This window comes from Astyanax mexicanus, chromosome 8 (assembly GCF_023375975.1).
Source record: "Astyanax mexicanus isolate ESR-SI-001 chromosome 8, AstMex3_surface, whole genome shotgun sequence".
In the NCBI taxonomy this organism is placed as follows: domain Eukaryota; kingdom Metazoa; phylum Chordata; class Actinopteri; order Characiformes; family Acestrorhamphidae; genus Astyanax; species Astyanax mexicanus.
This window is the reverse complement of record NC_064415.1, coordinates 58018178-58038582: the sequence shown is the minus strand read 5'-3', so window position 1 is coordinate 58038582 and position 20405 is coordinate 58018178. Positions and strand designations below refer to the sequence as shown.

The following is a 20405-nucleotide window of genomic DNA, read 5'->3' as shown; positions in this document are numbered from 1 at the left end:
CGTGTAATATCAGCGCTGCTGTGCTGCGGTCATAGGCATCTCTGTAAACACACACATGTAATTCTGAGGGTTGTCCCAATACTTTTGGCCACACTGTGAGTATAATAAATTGCACAATTGAATTGTGTTTTTCTGTTGTTGACAGTGGAAGATGGTAGGCTAACACTGCTAATAAGCTCTGTAAATACATTTTTGGTGTGTTCACGTACTTTTAACCACAAGATGCATGAAAATATTGATTTCTGATCTATTAAAACTTGAACTATGAATATGAACTTGTTTTTTTTTTTCAGCAGCGCCGTTATTACACGTTATAGCACGATCCTCGATCGTATTATTGCTTAATTGAACAGTGTTCTACAACAGCTAGCGCCACTACAGCTTTTATTTAGGTTTTATTCTTCTGCATTTTTATTTGTCTTTCCTGTCTGTTCCTCTATCTATCTCTCCATCATAACTGGTCTCATATTGACCAGAGGATTAGCCCTTCACTAAGAAACACACACAGATTTTTCCTCTTTTTAATCGAGCGAATGCAAACTTAGGAAGAGACGGTATTGTAGCCCTCCTTAAGCTCCCATTGTGCTGACGGGAGCTGACCTTTTGAATGGAGCAGTGAAGTGGACGCCAACAATGCCATTCCTCCCGTAGGATGCTTAGCTAATCCGGCTGATTGACTTTCCGCTAAGCAACTTGGTGGCCGCTCGCCGCCTCACCTTGCCTGGGCCTGAAAACGCGGATTAAAAAGCTCGATCGCATCTTAAGTCAGGGCTAATGAGTCGGGAGGAGGCACGGGGGCCGGCGCGGACACTCTGAATGAAGGTTAATTTCTTAAGAGCGTCCGGACGACGCTCTGAAAGAATAAAAGAGGGGATGATGAGGGGATTGGTATTCAGCAGGAGGATTAAAGGATCGTTATCTGGCTTTTCCTCCAGAAGGTAGAGGATGGATTCTGACTTTTTAGGAGCCGTGGGTGAGGCAGGGAGGCGCAGAACTGAAACTTGCTGATAATCCGACACAATGGCCGGTGTTCTCACCTGTCAGGTTACGGCAGAACCACCCGACAGATGCTCTTGTCCATCTTTTGGCAAAAAAAACAACAAGATAACCATGATCGATCAATGACTAGATTCAGTCGAAATCAACAACAAGACTTGTTTTGTATATAACAACAGCATATGCTAGGCTAACGCTGCTAACAATCACTAGTATTGGATTATCAACAATCTCATATCTGTAAACACCTAACACTTAATTCTGAGGGATGTCCCAATACTTTTGGCCACACTGTGAGTATAATAAATTGCATAATTTAATTTATTCAGTTGAAAAATATTTAATTGGAAGAGAGCAATTAAAAATGTTAAGTTTCTTTGATTTTACTTAATTGAAAACCTCTGGAATATAATAATCAAGAGGAAGGTGGGTGATCACAAGCCATCAAACCACCAAACTGAACTGAACTGCTTGAATTTGCTTTGCACCAGGAGTAAAGCAGCATAAAGTTATCCAAAAGCAGTGTGTAAGACTGGTGGAGGAGAACATGATGCCAAGATGCACAAAACCTATTTTCTTTGCATTATTTGAGGTCTGAAAGCTCTGCATCTTTTTTGTTATTTCAGCCATTTCTCATTTTCTGTAAATAAATGCTCTAAATGACAATATATTTATTTGGAATTTGGGAGAAATGTTGTCTGTAGTTTATAGAATAAAACAACAATGTTCATTTTACTCAAACATAAACCTATAAATAGCAAATAAAGAGCTGATTATAGTGAACACTGGACTGTAGGTGGTCAGTATTCTCTTTGTCATCGTCCTGTATCATCTCTTCTCAGGGTCCTGCAGATTTCCAGCAGCATCTCCAAGGCAGTTTTGTGCAGCACCAGAGACCCCCTCCTCAGGACCAGTGGAGAGGACCCCCGACCCCCCACCAGGAGAGAGAGTCCTTCTTTAACAGTGGTGAGACCCGTCTTCAGGGAGAAGCTCCAGTCTGTAAATGTCAGGCTGAGCCGTGGGCTCTGATCCGCAGTCTGCTGTCACACTTTCAGACTACAGGACAGTACAGGACCTTCACACACCTGCATCAGTGACCTGAGCTTACCTCACCTTTAAACACTGAGGGAGTAGATCACCGTCCTCTCCGATATCCTCAGAGTGTTTATACTCCAGCACAGAGACTCAGTAACTCAGAGTACCTGCATCAGTAATTCATACAGAATCAATATAAACAGAAAAAAAATTTACGTATCAATAAGAACATGATAAACAGTAATACATCTATATAATCGTATTAAAATAAAATACGTTACTGGCAGTAAATAGTACAGAGAACGTTGCTTAAAAGTGATAAACAATAAACAGATCTTCCTCCTTTCCTTTTCTTTTTTCATCTTCTTTTTTTTGTCCTTCTTTGTTCTTACTTTTTTCTTCATCCTTCTTTCTTCTTATTCTCCTTGTCCTTCTTCTCCTTCTCTTCTTTTTTCGTCTCCTTTTATTCCTTCTTTCTTTTTTCCCTCTTACTTTTTTCTTCTTCCTCTTCCTCTTCTTCTTCTTCTTCTTCCTTACTACTTCTCCTCTTCCTCCTTTACTTTGTGTCTTTTTCTTTCTTCTTCCCCTTCTTTTTCTTTTTCCTTCTTACTTTTTCTTCCTATCTGCTTCTTCTTATTCTTCTTCTTTCTTACTGCTTTTCTTTCTCTTTGTCTCTTTCTTTCTCCTTTCTTCTCTTTTTCCTTTTTTTGTCTCCTTTCCTTTCTTGTTTCTTCTTCTTTTCCTTCACTTTCTTTCTTGACTTGCCTTTTTCTTCTTCTTCCTCTTCCTTTCTTCTGCTTCTTATTTTCCATTTTATAGTATTTCTTCTTGTTCTCTTTTTTCTGCTTCTGTCCTCATTTCTTCTTCTGCTTCTTCTTCTTTTTCTTATATTTCTCTTTTTTTCTTCTTTTCTTTATTTGTCTCTTTATCCCCCTTCTTTTTTCCTTCTTTCTCCTCTTCCTTCTTCTTCTCCTTCTCCTTGTCTCTCCTCTCGTCTTTCTTTTTCTTCCGCCCCATAGATTTTTTGCTAATTTGCGTAAAAATTTAAAAAACTTACTTTTGTGAACTACTTGTAGGAATTTTAACCAATCCTGACATTTGAAAAAAAAAATTATCCCACTCTAAAAACAATTAAAACTAAATGTGTTAGAGGGGAAAAAATCAAAATAAAATAAAACAATATTGAAAAATGTTAAACTATTATAATCTTGTCTGTTTTTTGTATGTTTTTTTCTGCAGAGCCGCGTTTTCCTGGTCAGCATCTCTTTGATCTGCCAGGCCCCGCCCCCCTCATGAATAATAACCTGCTTTCCCTCACCGGTCAGAACCCCCTGTCCTTCCCCCAGCCCGGGGGACTGGGCGGGGCTCCAGGCCCCGGGCCTAACTTCGGGCCCCTGGGCATTGGGCAGGGCCAGGGGCCTCCGGGGGGAGGAGGCATGTTCCAGAGAGAGCCGCCACGCCCCAATCTGCAGCACAGTGGCCCCCCGGTGTCCCCCGGGCCCCGCGGGTTCATGGGCCACCGGCAGCCTTTTCCCCCCCAGCAGCCGGGGCCTCCGTTCAGCCCCCAGCACATGAACTTCGGGATGCAGGTACGCCAGAGAGTAAGTCACCGCCTTTAATACCTGCATGGCGTGACTGTTGGGACCAGTGTGTACAGTATAAATAAGAGTATTTTATTATTTTTAGTTATTATTTTTTATTTTAGTTTATTGCATTTTTATTGTGTTTTTCAATTCAGTTTACATTATTATGCTTCAGTCTACTGTAATAATATATTTAATGGGTTATAGTTACTGCTCTTGAAGTTTATCTATACCTCTTATGCAGAGTTTTAGGGAGTTTTTTCACTAAACGTGAAACGTTTTTTTTTCTTGAGCTGTGGATTAATTGCGTAATTCACCTCATCACTTTTCTGGGTGAATAATTGCTGTTTGCTGTTGTTTTTCTATTTTACTGGGATAATAACACTCGTACAGTGAGGAACAGCAGCAGGAGCTCCTCAGATAAAGTGCTGTTCTCATTTTTCTCCAGGCAGGACAGAGCTAAGCTTCCATTACTCTAGTAGGTTAGCTTGTTATGCTAACTGGCTAGCATTGGAAGTGGTGGCTTATGTTTCATTTGCTTGGAAAGCTCTTGCTCAGTTCTTTTAACATCAGCGTCTCTAAATTAATGATTATATACAAGAAAATCTGTAAATCTGTAAATTTGTAAAAGCTGTAAATGATTGCTAATGGAACTGATGAATTTTAAGAAATTAGTTCAGTAGATATGTAGGTTATGTGAATGTGGACTATTGGTTTTTTAGAGGCTTCATAAGATGCAGCTAAATATAACAGCATTATTTAGGTTCTCTGAAAGGTTCTTCCCTCAGTTGTACGAGCTGAAACAGCGGTGGTCCTGTCAGCCACTCCTCAAATTAAACACAAACCTCAGTCAACACTGCCCTCCAGTGTTCACCTTGTTTTTATGGGTCTCTTAAGTTAAGGAGGTCACTAGAGTAGTTTAAGGACACGCTGGGTGCTTAGCGTTTGGAGATTGGAACAGATCCTTAAGTTTTCTGAAGTTTTGATATAGGGCTGGACAATATATAAAAAAAAAAAATATATATATATATATTGCAATATGAAAAGACATTTTAATGATGCACAATATTTCTCAGTGCATGCATACTATGGTAATTTTTACATTTCTTATTATGCAAAGATTATTGTGGAGTTGCTGTAATAGAACTATATATTAATGATGTGTATCTATAAATATTTAATAGATAAAAATACATCTCTGATAAAATTTGTGCTTCCACAGTAAGCCTGCAGGTGGCAGCAGTAGTCAAATCTATATTTGTTTAAACTGAATTATATTTATTTACTTATTTAAATAATTTTACCAAATTGAAAACCTCTGGAATATAATCAAGAGGAAGATGGATGATCACAAACCATCAAACCACCAAACTGAACTGCTTGAATTTTTACACCAGGAGTAAAGCAGCATAAAGTTATCCAAAAGCAGTGTGTAAGACTGGTGGAGGAGAACACGATGCCAAGATGCACGAAAAAAAAAAACTGTGATTAAAAACCAACCAGGGTTATTCCACCAAATATTGATCGATCTTTTTTATAATATATATGATCATTTGGTGTAATCGCATTCTGTGAAGGAGCTTCTAGCACTTGGTTATTTAAAGACTGGGCTTTTTGTTCTGCAAGTTGATGTTGAGTTGCTGAAGAGTAGCACAGTGAACATGGATCTGTATTAATCTGAAAGGGTTCTATTACTTTTTTTTCTTTATAAAACCAATTTCAAACAATTTATAAAGTTTTTTTTCTAGTATTAGAAGATCTTTTAGCTAAGAGATCTGTTCAGCACTGATACAGAGTGATTGTATTTGTGTTTGTTTGTTTTACAGGGTATAATGCAGCCCCACTCTCAGCCCCCGCACCACGATTCCCCCCCCTCCCATCACTCTCTCCACCACCAGCAGCAGCAGCACAGACAGGACCTCCAGCAACACGGCCACCCCCAGCAGCACCCCACACCCCCCCATAACCAGCACCACCAGCGCCAGCCTGCAGAGCAGCACCCCATCCTGCAGCTCTCCCACCCCCCCTTCCGCCAGCCGCTGCAGGGCGGCCCCCGGCAGCTGCAGCAGCGCAGCCAGAACGGCCAGCAGCGCGGGAACCCCGGCCGCATGAGGATGGTGAGACAGCCAGCTCTCTCAGTACTACAGTAAAATATCACTTTAATAAACGTCCTCTGAAGTCACGTTATTCTGTATTTGAGACTGTGTTTAGTTCCAGATCTTTGAATTCTTTAAATTATAAGTACAAAACAGTATATTAATATTAGGGATGAGTATTGAGTATGAGTAAAAGTGTCAATACAGATACTTTATGAGAAACTTGAGAGGCGAAGAGAGAGAGAGAGAGAGAGACTGACAGATAGAGCAAGTGTGAGAACACAGAGTGAGAGTGTGAGAGAGAGACAGACAGAGAGAGAGAGAGAGAGACAGACAGACAGTGCAAGCAAGAGACAGAAAGACAGACAGAGTGAGCGAGAGAGACTGTCAGTTAAGGGAATGAGTGAGAGACCGAGTGAGCGTGTGAAAGAGAGAGAGAGAGAGACAAATGGACAGACAGTGCCAGCGAGAGACAGAAAGGAAGACAGACAGACAGACAGAGCAAGTAAGCGAGAGAGAGAGAGAGAGAGACAGAGAGAGCGACAAACAGACAGACAGTGCCAGCGAGAGACAGAAAGACAGAGCGAGCGAGTGAGAGAGAGAGACAGAGAGAGAGAGACAAACGGACAGACAGTGCCAGCGAGAGACAGAAAGACAGACATCTTCATCTTTTGTGTGTGTGTGTGTGTGTGTGTGTGTGTGTGTGTGTGTGTGTGTGTGTGTGTGTGTGTGTGTGTGTGTGTGTGCAGATGTCTCCCTCCTCCATGCAGCAGCTTCAGGGCCCTCAGCGCAACAGCAACCTTCGCGAGCTGCCCATCGCCCCCAGCAACACCACCGTCCGCCAGGCTCCGCCCACAAACCAGCCCAAACCAGGTACCAGAGCGACCCAGGAGCCTAGACCTGGACAGGTACCGCCCGGAGGAGCCGCCGGCCGAGGACGCGGTGCCCCTAAAGCAGCCCAACGTCCGGCCCAGCCCCCTGCCCTCACAGAGACGCAGAAAGAACCAGCACCTGCTCGGCCCAGTGCACCTGCACAGGTAACTCAGCTCCACACACCTGCACAGGTAACTCAGCTCCACACACCTGCACAGGGAAATCAGACCCACACATCTACACAGGGAAATCAGACCCACACATCTACACAGGTAAATCAGCTCCACACACCTGCACAGGGAAATCAGACCCACACATCTACACAGGTAAATCAGCTCCACACACCTGCACAGGTAACTCAGCTCCACACACCTGCACAGGGAAATCAGACCCACACATCTACACAGGTAAATCAGCTCCACACACCTGCACAGGTAGACTAGATGCTACAATACACTCGTGAACTAACCAAATACACTTCCACACAGATAAACCAGGAAAAAAAACTCCTTATATAATTCTATAAACCACCAAAATGCACAGGTATTTCAGTCAAATACACCTACACAGGTATTACTAGATTCTAGAATGCAGTCGCATAACTGATTCAACAAATTAACTGTGCAGGTAAATTGTCCAGAAACATCTTCACAAATAAACTTGTTCCAATACACCTTCATACAGATGAACCCTGCAAAAAAACACACCTGCACAGGTATTACTAGATTCTAGAATGCCCTCACATAATTGATCTAACAAAGCATATGTGCAGTTAAATTGTGGAGAAAGATCTCCACAGGTGAACCAAAAAAACTCTTATATAATTAAATAAACCACCAAAAAGCACAGGTATTCCAGTCAAACACACCTGCACAGGCAAACCTGCCAAAATCCTGTACTAACACACAAGTGTACAGGTAAACCAGCCAAAAAAAACACCTGCACAAAGTATTCCAGCCGAGCACACCTGCACAGGTAAACTGAAAACCACTAGAAAACACCTTTTCATAAGTAATCCAACTAAACTCATCTCTAAACAGAAGTGTTTTTTTTATTATTCGTTTCTCTAAATAGTTTGTCTGTTTTTGGTGTTTTTTGTGTTCAGGTTCCAGACGAGGACGAGGAGACCCGTCAGTATCGGCTGAAGATCGAGGAGCAAAAGCGTCTGAGGGAGGAGATCCTGAAGAGGAAGGAGATGCGGCGGCAGATGCAGGCGGGGCTCCGCAAGAAGGAGCTGATGGAGCGAATCGGCTCCCAGAACCCCAACCAGACCCAAACCCAGACTCAACCCCAACCCCATCCCCAAACTCCAACCCAGAACACCCCAACACCACCCAGCTCTCAGCCCCAGCCTGCCCCCCAGCCCCCCCAGCAGATTCCCTCTGCCCTCGCCCCAAACGGAGATCCTCAGACCCCCGCTCAGCCCCGCGGAAACGTTAAAGCTCGCATACAGACCTCCAGACCCGACCCACTCAGTACCAGAACCGAGCCCGTCCCTCAACTCCAGCAGATCCAGCAGCTCCAGCAGCAGAGGAGACCCCCGGCCCAGCAGAACCCCCCCAGACAGGTACCTCAGCTCTCTACAGGCTTTAAAATATTTTCTTAAAATTGCTTAAAATAGTATTTTTTTTGTCAGTGTTAAACTTGCTTGTGGTGAGAACGTGATCTGGTCTTGATCCGAACCAGCTATCAAATATATTTCTATTTAATTGAGCAAAACTGCTAATAAACCGCAGTCTAATCTGATGATATATTAACCAGATAATGTACTGCTATGAACAAACGCTGTCTCTGCTGCTGCTCCATGCTGTTTACACACACACACAGAGCACGGTATGTGCAGCGTTCACTGCTCACATCTACACTGCTTATATCTTATTAAAAAGACTGTTTAAAGCACAGCCTTTTCAGATATTTCTGAAGAATTCACAGATTTTCAGCACTGGTACACAGAATCTTCTCGATATATTTACATTTATGAGGGGATGATGTGCTTGTGTGGTTTATTGGTGCGCATTTTGGTGCGTTTTAGTGCGTTATACCTGTGTGAAACCAAACCAAACCGATGGAGAAATGCTCAACTCATCAACTGATCCCAACCATAAAACAACTACAGGATGTGAAAATGCTCTTTTATACTCAGCTAATTAGGATCTAATTCAGAAATCCTTATAACCAAGCTGAGATGTTTATAGTAAAGTCAAAAAGCTAAAGTTTCCTATATCTAATTTATCATGCATTCTTTATTCCAGCGTTCGGCATTGGCTTTATCTCCACTCAAACATGCATACAGTATATACTAGTATTTTAAGTACATGTGCGATTAATCACAGTTAATCACAGAATATTGTTGTTAATAATCTGATTATATATATTTTTAGCGATTGTACACCACTAGTTATTTTATATTGTATAACCATGTGCTCTTTAGTTTCCGATCCCCACCGGAAACCCTCAGCCGCAGGCTCCGAGGCCCGGAGGAAAGAGGACTGTGATGCAGAGGGCAAACGTCGGCGGGTCCCCACAGATCCCACAGAAAGTACGAGTGGTCAAACGCCTGACTGGGGTAAGTGCACACTTCATTTCGGCTGCCTTTCAGGAGAGAATTTTGAGTAGATTATCATGTAGAAAACATGGAGGCGACACCCCTGTTCCTTACTAGTGTCGCATAACATGCACCTTATAATCTGGTGCACCTTTGTATAAAAATAGACCAGGACATATACATTTGTTGAAAAATACGTTGATGTTTAATCTGCTTTAGTTTTTTTTTTTAATGAAAGAAAGAACAATACACTTTGAACAATAAACATGTCTGGACACAATGAGTAAGTTTTTAAAGATTGTAGAAATGAGATTTTATTGATTTTCACTTTTCCTTTTAACATCAAACCACTTCCTTAAAGTTCAGGTATGTTTGAGAAAAGAGCTGAAAAAGGCAAACCGCTTTAAATTGCACTTAAAAGTCACCAAAGTGCCGATTCTCAAGAAGTGGACGTCTCTTTTTGACTGAATTAATCCATAAAGCACTTAGTTTATCTGACACGTCTTCGTTTCTGACGACGCGACGCTCTTCTTTGGCGTTCAGGTGCAGAAATGGCATCCGCTTCTTTAAGTCATGAAAGTGAGCCGTCTGGCATTTGCGGTTGGCGCTGAGTGACGGCGGCGGCGAGCGTCGTAAAGGGCTTGTGTCTTCCTTAAGTCAGGCTATTCCTTCAGGACCTTCAGCTGCTTTAAGGAGGAGGGTTTATCTCGGCCGGCCTCGACGGGGACCCGCGCCCGGCGCTAATAGATTTCTTACCGGTGAAAAGGAGAGCGGCGCTGATTTAGAAGGTTTTGAGACGTGTTTTGGTGTCTTGAAAGAAGTCAATCCATCCATCTCCTCCTTCTTCAGAAGCGTCGGAGAAGATCTGGTTTGGATGAAGATAACTGTGTCAGGAGCGCTAATAGAAAGCTGATCTGAGTTATGTGATAAAAGTGTCGAGGTTTGGCGGGGAAGATGCTCTCGATGGTTCCTAGAGACGTTTTCATGCTGTCATGCTTCTCTACAGCTTGACAATGTTATCTATTCTCCTTCATTCTCTCTCTTTTTCTCTCTTTATTTCTCTCTATCGTCCCAATTCCCCCTCACTCTCTCTCTCTCTCTTTCTTTCTCTCGCTCTCTCTCTCCTTTTCCTTAGCCTCCTGTCAGTGAGGTGCGTCAGAATAGGCATCAATCTCAGGACAAGCGCAATTAATCTTCTTGGTGTGTGTGGGTATCAGTGTAATAATACCTGCTGGAGCCAGCGCTGAAGAAAGGGGTAGAAATGGCAGTTCGGATGGATTTAGATTTTCCGTATTTATTTATTTCCCTCCCTCCTTCCCCCTCCCCGAGCTTAGCCTCACCGATAAGAGCAAATTAAATTTTCATCAGGATGAATCCAAAAGCTGCACAATAGCAGGAGGGTGGGGGAGGGGAGCCTGTCACCCCCCCACCCCCCCAAAACCCTGGAATAATGCAGCTTAGCATCCAACAGTGGTAATAAGATGCTTTGGATGTTCTATTCAGCTGCATTAATTTATCACCCCCTCTTTCTCTAGACGGATAGAGAGAAAGAGAGAGATAGAGAGAGTGCACCTGCTGCCGCTGTTGTTGGACGGACTGATGGAGATGAGTCAGTCGATTTCTATAAAGCAGAAGCAGAGGGTCAAAAAAGGGTTTTAGGTGACGATTACTGAAAGACTTGTGTGATTAGGTGGATTTTTAAGCTGTATTTGTCTTATTTCTACCAATTTAACATTGACCGGTTGAATCTATATATATATATATATATATATATATATATATTGCTGTGATGGCACGAATTCACAATTCATAACTTAATAACATAAATGATATACAAAACCTTGCTTCTGTCAATCATCAAGGAAAGACCAAAGACCAAGGAACACCTAGAGAAAGACGAGGACGTCTGGAACAATAAGCTTTTAGGACATTTATACATTATATGTATATTAAAAAAGGTTTTCTTTGTGTGTCCTTCTTTTTATTTTTGCACCGTGTATCATCAGCCCCTTCTTAACACATTCAATGTCGATATTTTGATGATTCATATTTTTCACACTGTAAGGCGTATTTTATGTGACACTAGTAAGGAACAGTTTTTCTTCTAATTCAGCAACTTAGCTAAGTTAAGCGAACAAAACTTAAAGTTTAAGTCTTAAAAAAAATATATATATTTATATTTAGCGCTGGGTGGTAATCTACTCAGATTTCTCTACTAAAAAAACGTTGGATTTTTTTATTTGGGTGAGTGCTAAAGCGCTTCCATTTATTTACAGTAAGCTTAGATTTCTTGGTTGCCACTGAAGCTCTACTATTAGCATTAGCAGCTAACCGCTAGTGGGTAATGCTAATGCTGCTCCAGCAGTGCTAGCTGAGGTTAGCAGCAGGCTAAAGGCCGATAATTATCACCTCTGAACAGCCAAAGAGCTAGCACTTACTGCGGTCACTGGCTAATGCTAATGCTGCTGGAGAACTAAACTAAAACACCTGTATAACTGGTGATAGATAGAGAGGTAGATAGATACTTTATTTACCCCGAAGGAAATTTAGGCAATTTTAAGTGTTTAAATTTAAATGCGCCTTATAGTGTGAAAAATACGACATATATCATTGTAGGGATTGTATATCGTTGTGGATTTCTAGTCTCTTTTTTAGGGTAAATATTGTACACTATTATGTAGATTTGGTATATTTCTGACCCAAAACACCCTAAATATCTTAACATTATTAATATTTATTCGTGTTTTACAGGGAGATGTAGGTCCTAACCCTTCTGCTCCACTACCAACACCACTGTCACCATTATCATCATCCCACCCACAGCAGCACCAGCAGCTTCAGCCTCCATCCCAACAACAGCAGCAGCAGCAACATCCTCAACAACCTCAACAGCAGCAGCAGCAAATGGGTCGACCCCTCCCTCAGCAGAGGATCAGCACAGTGAGGAAGGTCACTGTGGCACCAGGAGGAGCACAGCAACCACCACCACCACCACAGGAAGCTGCTGCTGCAGGAGGAGGAGCAGCGAATCAAACTAACCGGGTATTTTTCCAATACACTCTTCACTCTTTCCATTAGAGCTCATTCCAGACTGTAGTTTTCTTCACCATCTCCCTGTTCTCTTCCTGTCCCAGGTTGTAGTTCCAGGTAGGGGTCGAGGTCGAGGAGCTCCAGGGGGACGAGGAGGTGGAGGGCGGATGGTGCAGCAGGCCAGGCCGAGCCCCCGGGCTCCGGACACTCCTCAGCTCAGCACCGTCTCTATTGATGGTTTATCTTCAACCACCACTGAGAAACAGATAAAGAACCTCCTCAACTCCATCGGCCCCTTTCAGGTATAGCATGGAGCTCACACTGTGGAGGAAGAGGAGGAGGAGATGGGTTAATGATGGGTTAATAGATCTGTCTCTGTTTCAGATGTTTAAGATGCTTCCACAGCAGAGAAAAGCCGTTGCCAAGTTTGTGAACCCCCAGCATGCTCTGAGCTTTCAGCACAGCTTCCACAGGTAAGACCTGTTTCTGCTCTCTGCCTGTTTAGTTCAGCATGTGTCCTTATGGTGGGATTATTTGTTTTTCTTTATTGTTTGGATGAGCTGGATCAAATGGTTTTAAGGAGTAAAGTGAATGATTTTTTTTTTCCTGGAGTGAGGTTTCCACCTAGAGGTTTGGTGATGTAGTGCAGGAGCAGGTCAGGGGAACATGGAGAGGTGGAGTCATTTTGCCACAGGATTTCTGTAAAAATATGACTTTTTACCATAAATTACCTTGATATTGATACATAATTCATAGTGTTATGTTCAGATTTAGACCATAATAAAACATCTTCAAACTTCAGACCAAACTCTTCTATTGACAGGCGCTGGTGTGAGATGGAATAAAGCTTTACTTCCTGTATTTTACCAACTATAAGGTGCACCGGATTATAAACCACATTAAATGACACTAGTAAGGATGCCTAACTTAAAGTGAGCAAGGGTGTTGCCATGTTTCCCTTCTAATGGGAAAGCGCCTAAATAAACAAAACTGTAATTCTTAAAAAAAATATATAAATATATATATATATATATATATATATATATAATTGTCTTTTAAAGTAAAATGAGTTCTGGATGTTAATCTACACAGATTTCTCTCCTGAAAAATGTTTATTTGGGTGAATTAAGCGCTTCAGTTTATTTACAGTAAGCTTAGATTTCCAATATTTTGTACGAGTGAGTTTTCTGTGAGTTTTCTCCAGAACTAAGGCTAGGTGCAGCAGCATTAGTGTCAGCCACACACTGAAGATTTTTGGGAAAATGAAAGGATTTTAAGTGCGTATTGTAGTTTGAAAAATATGGTACTGTCCCACGTAGCAGTTCCTCTTATGTAACTTGTTTTAACACAGTAAAACACACAGACTACAGTCCGATATGCTCACCTCTGAACAGCGAAAGAGCTAATGCTAATGCTAATGCTGCTCCAGCCTAAGTGGAGTGGCTTTATTTTTCCTTAATACCTGACTGATAGAATTCATACATAATGCGCACTGTCTGTTTTTGTCAAAATACAAAGATTTTAAGTGCACCTTATAGTCCGTAAAATACGGTAACGTTCTGTCCTCACAGTTCATCCACTTTTAATGGTCAGAAACTAACACCACAGCCTACATTAAACTGTTGTTCTGATCAAATAGGCACATGATAGATTTGTCGCATATCGATGTGACCATTATCGAGGGCTGAAGAAACTCCCGAGAGCTGATTGGAGGGAAAGACTGCAGGAGGAGGGACTGCGGTGGGCGGCGGCTGCGGGATGGAAAGCCTGAGCTTCACTCTTTAAAGCTCTGAATACTGAAAACAAGCCTGGACCACAGGAACCGCAGCTACAGGACGATCCGGATCAAGACCTGAGGGACTGTTTTACATCAGGTCTGGGATGAGAAAAAGGAAAGACTGAACAGAACACAAACTCTGGTTGTTGATCTTCTTGTAAATATATGAAAAGTGATTCTTTAACTCTTTAACTAAAGCCGTGAACTCCTAAACTGAACCACACACACGCAGACAGACAGACAGACGGGCGGGGCGAACTTTGTGTTTGTCGTTTAAATGCTTTATAGTGAGGCATCCTGACTTTTTGATATAAAGCAGTAAAGAAAGAATGGAGGAAGGAGGAGGATTTGGGTTTTTTTGTTTGTTTGTTTTGTTTTATAAAGAAGTGCGAATTAATTAACACGTAGATAATAATAATGATTATGCTGGATAATGGTTGCTCCCATCCGTAAGCGAGAACTGTTCCTGCACGGTTTGTTCTTTATTACTTTATTTCTTTATATCTTTCTTTTATTTTAAACACTCCGGGAGGCATCAATTTTGTAGTGCAGGTTGTCTTTTCTCTTTTCTGCCAGCAGAGGGAAGCATACGCTCTTTAAAAAAATAAAGGAAAAGAAAAATCTTAAATATAAAGGCGATTCAGAGGCTTCCTTTGAGCTTTGCTGTGGAAGAAAGAACTAAAATATTGTTGTGGAGAGAAGGAGAGAAAGTGAGCGAAAGGAAAAACATATATATTGAACGTATTCGACTTTAAAAACCTTAAAAAGTTTCTCTACACATTCACACACTCATACACACACTGAATATATTTTACAGAAATGCTTAAAATCTTTAAAATGCTTCTTTGTGGAGCCAAAATGGTCCTTCTGTAGCATATCTCTCTCTATCTCTCAGACAAGCCTTTATAGCGAGTTGTTAAGAGTTTTATAGTGTTATGAAGCTCTATAATGCGGCAGGACTTCAGGAGTTTATGATTCGTGATGTTTGGTTGGATTTTTGTATTAAGTGTTTGTTTGGTCGAGATTTTGTCGTTTTGTCTGGTTGATTTGTCTTGGTTTATTTTTCAGCAACTTGGTCTTCAGCTGCATCCAGTACGTAGTTAACTTTTATTATAAAGGGTTTTAATTTGGATAAAATAGCATTTGTTTTATAGAAATCATATCGTAGATCGTAGAACACTTTTCGTTCCGAGTTTCCAGAGGTTTCAGGATGTTTCCAGATGTTTCAGGATGTTCAGAGTCGTGTTAACGTGGTACAGAATGTGTAAAATATTACTAATGTATGGGATATATTATTGGTTTTTGCTGGTGTCCAGTGGTGACCACTGCAGGGGCCAGACAGTGGAAGAAGTCTGAGCTTGATTTTTTTCGTCACCATACTGTGAAATCTACTCGTTTTGAAGTCACTTATCACTGTGGTCAGAAGGGTGCGGCTACGTGCTTAGCTTAGCTTAGCTTAGCTTAGCTTAGCTTAGCTTAGCTTAGCTTAGCTTGGCTGGCTGTGTGTTTGGTCTGAAGCTCGTAGTTTCAGGAGTTCAGTGCTCTTCTCGGGTCCGTCACACATTCCGCACGTCCGTGTTTGGTCACTTTTATCGTCTTCGGCCGTAAAACTGCTGCATTCATGAAGCTCCTGTTGTATTTTTTTATGAATTTGCTTGGAGGATGATTTTTTGAGGGAAAAAAGCTGAAAAGCTGGAAAAGTTGGCAGCTTCTTCGTGGTTCTACCTATTTTTTGTTTTAGAAAAACTGACTGAATGATTGATTTGGACTGTACGTGAGTTAGAGCTGTAACGATTAGTCGATATTATCAAAAATGTCGATATAAAGGTTAAAAAAAAGTGAATTGTCTACTAATCACCAGCATGTCAAATCTGATATATCCTGTTATTTCTATTAATATCTTTGCACTGATTCAACACACACAGAATTCATCTTCTTCCCCTCGCCATTTATTTATCTATAATTATTATTTAACTGGTTAAATAGTCTCTTCAGCATCTGCCGCCTCTCATCTGATCATCTGTGATTGGTGGATCTGTGCTTCCACCTGTTTTAAATAAATCTCACTATATAATAGACTTTATACATTTATAAAAGCAAACTTCCTATTAAACTAAAGGTAACGTAAAGAAAATAATCTGGCACTGGAGCACAATAGAAATTTCAACCTTTATATTATTAAAATTAAAAGAACAGACTATAGATTTAGAAAATGCTTTAACTGCGTTTTTGTGTTGTATTGTTGCAAAGATATTAATAGAAATATCAAAATACTATAGATTACAATAGATTACATACTTCCTCATTAAATATCAGCACTTAATACATTTAAAAGGCAATGTTCTGGACGTTTAAAGGACATTAAAACTCAATGTTTAGCTGTTTCTAGCAATTTCTATCAAGAAATAAGGCAGAAATAATCATCGAATATTCGACTAATCGACTAATATGAAAATTAATCGACAGATATTCGAATAATCATTAGTTGCAGCTCTAATATCAGTCTGTTAATGTTGTGCTGCTCTCAAAGCTCTGAAAGCAGGATTTCTCTTTAAGCTCATTGAGAAGTGGTTGAGTTTTGTCCAATTGGAACGTTCCTCTCTGTTCCTGCTCTGTTCCTATTGGACAGCCTTGACTTTTCTTTTGGGAGGCTGAATTAAAAAAGCTCTTTAGATTTATTTATTTTTTTAATGGTCCGGTTAGGGAATATAGGAGTATAGAAATATAGATTTGAGTATAGTTGTTTTCAAACTTCATCAAGTGCATCCTACTTCTTCTTCTTCTTCTTCTTTTTCTTCTTCTTTTTCTTTATTCGTTCTACCTTACATAAAAAAAACAGACCCATCCAGCAGCGCACAACCTTTAAAACAGTATGAATTATTATAATTCTCACCATCTTCTCGCTTTTCCTTCTACTGTTTCTTCAGCATGTCCTTCTCTCTCTCTTTCTCTTTTATCTCTCTCTATCTCTGTTTTTCTCTGTCTTTCTGCTCTCCCAACCACTCTTCCTCCTTCTTCTGTTTTTTTTTTTGTTTGTTTTTTACTTTACAAAAACCTCCAGAATGTCTTACATTACCATCATTTCTCCATCGTTTCTCCATCTTTTCTCAATCGTTTCTCAATCTTTTCTCACTCTTCTTGTCCTCCTCGTCCAGACTTAGCCAATTAGAAGAGTTGGGAGCAACCATTATCCTCACTCATGCAGTCAATAAATAACGAGACGTGCATAGCTCAGTCCTGCCCTGCAGTTTCCTCACCAGTACCAGAGATGTGTTTCTTTCTTTTTCTTTCTTTTTTTTTTATTATTCCTCTTATTTTATCCCGAAGTTTGTTTTGTGTACGTTTCGGACGCGTAACGACCGACTGTTTTACACGTTCTGTTAACCAAGAGCCCAAGCCGAGGAGATGTCTTCGGCTGGCCTATCCTCTGAAGACGTTTTAAAGCTTGATAAATAAAAGATGGTCATGTGTATACCATGCAAGGACGGGGTACATGAAGCCAGTCTTAAATTTTCACACTGTTTTTTAACGTGTCTGATTTTTGTGTATTATGTGGAAAAAGGTGCCTTTCCTTTCCTCCCCTCCCACAACCCACAATCCCAATCCCAACCCAATCCCATTCACATTAACATTAACATTTCCACACTGTGGAAATCTCATTTTCTCACACTGTGTTTGAATGTAAATACGAAACTACAGGTTTTATGAATCACTTTGAATCAAAATTGAATCGTTGAAGTTTTAAGATTTTAAAGGTTTAAAAAAAGTATTTTAATCTACTGAATTTAAAGAAAAATGGTGCTATCTATATTAACTATAGTACATATACAGAGCTGTTTAAGCTATTTTAGCTATTTTAGCTGTTTTGACATCTTTAAAGGGTTAATTAATCATATATCTAGCCTAGAGTCATTTAGTCATATTTAATGGTTTAATTTTTAATGGTTTAATTGGATGGACGGTTATATATATGATTTTATATACATATATTATAACAGATCTACAGGTGTGCTCCATCCTGATTTTTAACATAGAAGTAAAAAAAAAAACAGAGTTATTTATTAAGATTCAGTATTTATTTTGTATTTTTAAGTACTGCATGCCTCTTTCACTGTGTTCACTGTTTCACTGTTCTGTTTTGTGTTCTTTTTTTATTTTTATTTATTATTTATTATTTATCAAGTTTCTACCTGGTTTAAAACAACATGGGTTTATCCCAACTCCTTATTGCACTTTTACATCTCCCAAAAAATGGGGAGGTTTGATTTAAAGCGTAAATCTCATGGATTTGTATGAAAGAGTATCAGCAGTGCTGACCCTTATATATTATAATGTATATTGATAAGACTTGTAATGTCTTTGGATCAGAATCAGGTTTGTATCAAACCTGTGAGTAGCTTTATTTGAAGCGTGAAGTATTTTTGGATGTAGTATTTGCTGTTTTATCATGTGTATGCTGTGTGATTTGTACAGTTTTGAGCAGTTTAGATCTGTTAGCTTATTTTAAATGTTTTATAGGGTTTGTAATCGGCAGCAGAGCCGCTGTTATGTTTCTGTCGCACACTGGAGCCGTTTAAAACAGCATTTACAGCTTTTTATTTCATAAACTGTACAAAGGCGCGACTGCGGCTCGTGCTTTTAAGCTGCAGCGAGACGAACTTTTGTGTTTTTACTGTTTTTATAACTGAACTCTTTTCTCTTTTACAGGGTGAAGCTTCCAGACAAACCTGAAGGAGGGTTTTTCATAAGAGTTTAACAAATTATTGGTAGTATTAATTTTTATTTATTCTATATTTTGACACTTTTTGCTAACAAAAATTCTTACAGTGCTATATTGTGAGTTAAATTTAAAGTTATATTGTGAGTTAAAGACGTTAAAGTGCCCATATCTTGCATGCCACCAACATTTTATATTTTATGTATGTATAGATTTTCCCAAAAATTGACAGTGCGCCCTATGTACGAGTTTTCTGTGAAGTTTCTCCAGCACTAAGGCTTGGTGCAGCAGCAGTATTAGCATTAGGCGCTAACCGCAGCTCTAGCTTTTTCGCCATTCAAAGACGAGTATATTGATTGGACTGTAATCTGCATGTTAGCCATGTTAAAACAAGCTATGTATGATGAACTGCTAGCTGATGGGCGGCATGCAGTTAGCAGTCGCTCTGCTAATGCTAAAGCTGCTGCTCCAGCCTTAGTGCTGGAGAAACTTCACTAAAAACTCACCCTTAGACAAAATACTGAAAATCCCATACTGCTTCATGAATTAAGGCACAATCTGACCAATCAGAGCTTATATTTAGAGTTTATATACATTTATATATTAGTAATATTTTATATTTAAGCTACAGTAACAGAAGAAACAAACAGTATTATATTTGTAGTGTGTAGGAGTAAGAGAGGCTGAGACAGGAAAAGAAAATTGTGTTTTTAAACATGTGCTGATTCAGATTCAAGATATTAAGTTTTCCCTCATGATTTAGACATTGAAAAATAGCTTGAAAATAAATGACAAATTAAATATTTAGTTTGTGTTGCCATGTCTACAGATTTTACGTATATATGTAGTATTATTTTATAAAATAATAGAGTGAAAGAGACGTCTAGCTTATGAATTCTCAGAATTGGTTTTATTGTGATATGGGCTCTTTAAGGAATGTACAGACTCACTGAATTACTGCAGATAATACTGATTTTTTTATCACCTTTATGAAAAACCCTCCTCCAGAACTATTTAAGCACAGTTTAACCCCAGTCTGTTCACAGCGCAGCCGCAGCAGCATCAGCGCAGCCGTCTGCAGCATCCTCTAACATCGTCTGCGTTTCTCTACAGGTTCTCCAGCAGATTAAAGGGTGGAATGGTGAAATTCAGCATCTCTTCCCACATTCTCTCTTCACTCTCTATCTGTCTTTCTCTCTCTACCTGTCTCTCTCTCTGTCTCCCAGCTGTTGGATAATCTGCTGCTGCCGTTTTTATTTGGGTTGAATTGAAAACTGAACCTCTTTTATATTAAGCAGGACGGACCGTCGCTTCCGGATTTCCTTTGTTTGTTTTCCCAAATCTGCGGACGTTTCCATCACTGAGAGCGAACCTGAACCGGGGGTCAAAGTTCAGACAGTCTCTAAAATCACCCTGAGCGATGTGTACACAATTATCTGTTGCGTACACACACACACATATACACAACTCACACACACACACAACTCCTGCTGTTGTTGTTTTGGACTAAACCTGAAATGCTGCAGAGTCGTTGTTGTTCAGATTGAGTGTGTTTCGAGTGTAAACTGCACTTTACTGGTGTTTTAACTCAACTGAGATGTTCCAAACCTGCTGTTTTAAACATTTAAAAAACAAAATTCAATCACTGAATCTGTTTTTAGTTTTGATTTCATGTCAGATCATGAACAATGTCTGTTAAACGTTTGTTAAACAGAACAAAAACTAATAAAATCTGTTTAAATATGTTTAACTT

The 20405-nt window shown here is 40.1% G+C and overlaps 1 protein-coding gene across 2 annotated transcripts in view; it reads left to right on the top strand.

Moving 5' to 3' along the window:
- Positions 1-20397, top strand: part of rbm33a (RNA binding motif protein 33a) — a 37120-nt gene extending 16723 nt beyond the window's left edge. Inside the window, exons 11-20 of one of the 2 annotated variants that reach the window (XM_049482031.1) lie at positions 1839-1962; positions 3271-3620; positions 5441-5731; positions 6460-6747; positions 7689-8150; positions 9015-9149; positions 11880-12170; positions 12263-12460; positions 12543-12631; positions 13798-20397. In XM_049482031.1, coding sequence (XP_049337988.1) covers positions 1839-1962; positions 3271-3620; positions 5441-5731; positions 6460-6747; positions 7689-8150; positions 9015-9149; positions 11880-12170; positions 12263-12460; positions 12543-12631; positions 13798-13846 — 2277 coding nt within the window. In that variant the 3' untranslated portion in view covers positions 13847-20397. Of the gene's footprint in view, positions 1-1838; positions 1963-3270; positions 3633-5440; positions 5732-6459; positions 6748-7688; positions 8151-9014; positions 9150-11879; positions 12171-12262; positions 12461-12542; positions 12632-13797 lie in introns of both variants that reach the window. The other variant, XM_022677759.2, reaches the window with a different exon arrangement.
- The last annotated feature ends 8 nt before the right edge of the window (positions 20398-20405 follow it).